This window comes from Lactuca sativa, chromosome 1 (genome assembly GCF_002870075.4).
Source record: "Lactuca sativa cultivar Salinas chromosome 1, Lsat_Salinas_v11, whole genome shotgun sequence".
Classification (NCBI taxonomy): domain Eukaryota; kingdom Viridiplantae; phylum Streptophyta; class Magnoliopsida; order Asterales; family Asteraceae; genus Lactuca; species Lactuca sativa.
The window spans coordinates 46,248,354-46,253,308 of record NC_056623.2 but is presented as its reverse complement, the minus strand read 5'-3'; the positions used below and the strand labels follow the sequence as shown (position 1 = coordinate 46,253,308).

The following is a 4,955-nucleotide window of genomic DNA, read 5'->3' as shown; positions in this document are numbered from 1 at the left end:
GCAACACTCAAATTTAATTTGTCAAAATCGTCACATGCTAAAAAGTAAAAAGATCCGACCTTTTGAGCTTTGGACATTACACAACATACAAAAGTTGAGTTAATTTTGTTTGAATTAGATTGGTTATCGATGCCAGATGATGGCATTGTAGTGTCTTATCACAATTATTGCCAATCTAAAATCTAAATTCTAATATTTCTCAGTCTCTCACAAAAGGCGAAATGCTCCCCACTACCCACTTGATTCAGTCATAGCAACAGCAGCAGCAGCATGTCTGCCTCTGACCTCCTCTAATTAATTGCAACTTTTGTTCTCATACAAATACAATGCATTACACAAAGGTCTGAACCCAATAAGAACCCATAAATAAACAAAACCGGTTCAACTACACACTTTTCACCCAAAATAATATCTAGTTTCGTCCTCCAACTAGGTTTTCAAATTTTACATTTTTCACCCACTAAAGTAATAAAATACAACTCCAATCCACCCATCCATTTTGTTTTACAACAATCGTGAATTTTGGATCAAAGGATCAAAATACATCTTTTCAAGACCTTTCCAACTACAGTTTTATCCCAAATCCCAAACATGTTGCCCTAAAACCAACTTCCTGAACTACACATTTTTGAGTTTTGATGATAACATCAATAGCTACTTTCCTAATTCCTACACAACATAGTCACCTTGTTTACCAAATTGGTCCCCATCCACTCCATTTTCATTTTCATCTCATTGACTGAGGGAACGAAATTGTTCCCTCAGTCAAGTCAACTCACCTAGGCCCATATTTTGTGGCCCAGGTGAATAGTTATCAGTATTATTTGCACCTTCACGCCCCTGATTTCCATCCCATACCATGTCCACAAAATCATCACAAGTCTCTCCATTTGTTATAGCAAGTATAGGCTCAGGCTCACTGCAACCCTCGACCATTGTAGGCCCGGTTTCCCTCAGGGAACGCTTCGCCAGCTCACCAGCAATTAAGGTTGAACTCGAACATATTCTTGTAACATCGTATCTGCTAATGTCAAAATTTGTTACAGCACTTGTCCCCCTGAATTTAATGGCTGCTATATCATAAGCTTCGGCTGCTTCCTCTTGTGTACCTTATAAGTTTATATAAAATATAAAAATTCGGTTAATAATATTTTTTTTGTTATAATTATAAAGTGAAACAATAAAAAAGTAAGTGATATTTAGTAATGTGTATGTATATACATGTGGAAGTGTATGTATATGACTGTGTGTAGTACAATGAATGAACTTACTGAAAGTACCAAGGTACAAGTCCTTATTGCCTGCAACCCTTCCAATTCTAGCTTGCCACCTTCCATGTTGATGGTGTCTGCAAATATTTTAACCAATTTATTATCACCACAACACATTTTGACAGCATTCATTTTGGTTTTTAATATTTTTTCAATATTTGACCATCTGCTTTGACTTGTAATAAATGAAAATGTTCAAAGTAGAAACATGGAATGGACCCCACAAATAAAGTATGAATAATAAACCGTAAAAACTATTATACCATTTTTATCCCATTTGCCATGTTTTCCGAATTTCATATTTCATAAATCATAATAATTATTTTACTAAATATGATTATAAATATTTAAAAGTATTAGTAAATAATTTGACCAAAGTAACAAAAAATTGAGCATGTTTCACCTAAAAGGATTGAAATTGGTCACGTGATGTGACTAGTCACATGTTTGTGGCACAAAAAGTAACTGCAAAAAATCATATAATGCTTCTTTTGTCATCAAGAAAAAGTTTCAATCCAATATTTCCCATGCTTTGCCCTACAAAGCCAAAACGGTCCATTCTGAAGCAACCGTGCTTTAATGACTTGTACATTGTGCATCTTTGTTGCTCCGGATTTGCCCGTTTGTTTTAAGTCGAAAAATTGACCCAATAATCGGTTTCCTTTAAAGTGACTTTTACCTTGTGACTCCTCTATACATAGATGCTCCTCTTGAAAACCCACTGCTTTTCCTGTATCCATTTTTACATTAACATGTCAATAATTCTCAATGCATACAATTTCCACGCCAACGAAAATCAGTTCTAAAAGTAGTATTTTGATGTCGGGTTTTTTTTGTTCTTGGTTGCGTTTGTAACACATGACATGACTGTGAACAAAATAAGCTTTCCAGGTTATTTTTGTTTCATTGACTTTAGTCAAAGACACAAAGCTCTGAGTCCAATTACTTTATAAGAAAATGCAACGTGAATATGTTTGAATTTTGATATGCTGAATCACCTTCGTAAGTTGGCCACAAATTCTTGTCTGCTCATGTCCTTCATCATCTCCAGATCTTCCTCATAGGTTGCTAGCTAATAAATTACCCTCACATAACCGATTATTTTGTGAGTAATTCGAATTTATACCAAAAAAGACGTTAATATATGATTTTTTTTTTTTAAAAGAAAAACTCACAGGGAAATTGATGTGGGTGGTAGTACCCCAATACTTGAGAGCAGCCAAATCATAAGCTCTTGCTGCTTTCTCTTCTTTATCATATCCCCCTGAAGATCACGTAATTAGCAACAAAACAATCTTTTGTCGCAAATAAACCATCATACACCCAAATATATAACAATTTGGAAGAATGAAGTAGCAGCCGGAAGTAATGTCTCCGGTGACATGTTGGGGACGAAAGTCGACTTACCAAGATAAACTGATGTCGATGAAGGTGACGATCGCCGGAGAAAGCATTCCCAGAATATCACATGAAACGGAAGGAATGATCAGACGTGGTTCGTTATATATGTATGGTGGATGGAGGAATGAACGTAGGTTTACCTTGGCGACCTTTTCTGGTCTGACCTTCTTTCCGACAACTATTATCCCATAAATGAGCTTCGTATCTTCCCGTCCACCGGTGCCTCGTCACGCCACGATACCGGGAAGTTCGTTGGCCGAAGCTGTCGATTGATTTCCGAGGGGCTGCATCTCCTTTAGTTGATGATTTCGTCTGTAACACCCCTCGCTTCCGGTTATCAGTCGCTGATGAGTTCGGTGGCATGGGGATGATGGCGTTTGGTGGTGTTACCGCTAGTGACAAACACTCCTGATAATCGTTGTTCACAGGTTGATCATCACAATCGGGTGATAATGGTGGTGGTTGTGGCGGCGGCGGCGGTGGAATTGAAGGTTGACGTAACCACGATTTGAACTCCGATATCGGAGTAATTGCACCGTCGTATGGAACAACGGTCGTTGGGATCAAGTCATTTTGCTGTGGGTTTTGGTTTGTGGTGTAAAAAGGGTAACCGTAGTAGAACAAACATGGCGGTGACGATGGCGGATGCGGTGCAGGTGGCGGTGGGTTTGAGAAATAGCAATCACCGGTGTCTCTAGACTCAACAATATCACCATCCGTATGATGGTATTCGTGATAGGTAGAGTTTGGAGATATATTAACGTTAATACCGCCACCGCCAACGCCTTCGTCTTCTTTTGCAGGAATGGGATAACAACCACCGCCCAAAAAATCTTCTAACTTAGGACCACCGTCGCCGCCGCCGCCATCTTCGCCATTTTCAAATCTCCATCCTACTAACGAAACTAAATTGTAAAACAGTACTCAATAGCTAAAATCAAACCAGGGCTAGGAAAATAAACAACAGATACCTTGAGTAGGAGAAGAATGGAAAGGATCGATAGTCATAACCGCCATGGAAGAAGAATCACACTGTTCCGAGTAACACCGATCACCACCGTAGTCGCCGCCGCCGCCATCTTCCTGATGCTGGAATTTAAGATGAGGGGAAAGGGAAAAGCCCAACCAATCGCTCATGGTAGATGGAAACAAGTGAAAATTTTGGTTGCAGAATCTAATTTGTGAATCATTTGGAGGGTATTTTCTTTTCTATTTCTTTTTCTCCTCGATTCTCGTTCCATCCTCTTTCAATTCTTTCGTCTGTCTGACACACACCGTCAATTATTTTTATTTTTTTCGAACAGATTTCAAATTAAATCTTTTTTTCATTTTTTTTTCTTCATGATAGAACTTGCTTCTACGTTGATTTAGGGGTATAGACTTGAAACGGTAAGGTACCGTATCTTTTATGGAGTACTTGATTATTTGGTCATTTAATTATATTATAATGGGAATAATAATTAAAAAAAATTATTATGTTCAAAAAATATTAATAGATACATGGGGGCATTGCCCGAAGAAATGGAAACTGATGATATGCATTTGCTACGGAACGTTGTGGTAACGAACGAATATTGAAGAAGCTGTGTATTTCACCAAGGTTGTGGATAACATTCAATCCATGGTCTACCTATAGATAAAACACAGGAGTGCTAACGTTGCAATCAAATGGGCTAATTGGAACATATTTCCGTTTGGTAATCGGCGATCAAGACATAGAGTAGTAAACAATGCCGTATTTATGTTTCTTTTGGTGTTTGTATGTAATCTTGGACATTCTATTTCCTTCTCATTTCCCTTCTTGTATGCATTACTTTTTAGCCTTCTAGCATCTTGCTCATTGGGTTTTTAATATATTTATCGGTTTAAAAAAAAAAAAAAACATAAAAATGGTATGTTTATGATTTTTTTAAGATTTTAGTTTAAACTATGATTTTTTTTATTAGTGTTTCTTTTCATTTAGTTTGGTTGTGAAATTGGTCATGTTAAACTTAAAAGGAATTAATCTCTCATTTTAATTTGTTTTTTTTTTATTTTCTTAAAAAAATTCTTTTAATTAAATATGAATGCTAAAAAAAGATAAAAAGGGATCTCTCTCTCTCTCTCACACACACACATAAAACAAACCTGCATTTATTTTGAAGAACATCCACCACAAAAAATTTCACTTTAAAGCCCCGGTTAATGAAGCCTCACAATCACCAATCACCGCCTTCCTCTTTGTACTATCGCCGAAAAAACAACCACGAGAAGCACCACGATGGATCATCGGAAAACCCATCT

General features: G+C 37.1%; 1 protein-coding gene across 2 annotated transcripts; it reads right to left on the bottom strand.

Moving 5' to 3' along the window:
• Positions 1-393: 393 nt before the first annotated feature.
• Positions 394-3,982, bottom strand: LOC111882214 (AP2-like ethylene-responsive transcription factor AIL1). Of its 2 annotated transcripts, none has more exons than XM_023878572.3 (8): positions 3,644-3,982; positions 2,813-3,568; positions 2,679-2,687; positions 2,447-2,535; positions 2,270-2,343; positions 1,951-2,001; positions 1,272-1,348; positions 394-1,109 (listed from the first exon to the last, which is right to left on the bottom strand). In XM_023878572.3, exons 1-8 carry the CDS (start codon positions 3,807-3,809, stop codon positions 766-768), a joined length of 1,566 nt encoding a protein of 521 aa, XP_023734340.1. In that variant the 5' UTR covers positions 3,810-3,982; the 3' UTR covers positions 394-765. The 2 variants fall into 2 exon arrangements, with proteins under 2 accessions (XP_023734340.1, XP_023734349.1); XM_023878581.3 differs by having other exon boundaries at positions 2,813-3,565; positions 3,644-3,975.
• Between the last annotated feature and the right edge of the window lie 973 nt (positions 3,983-4,955).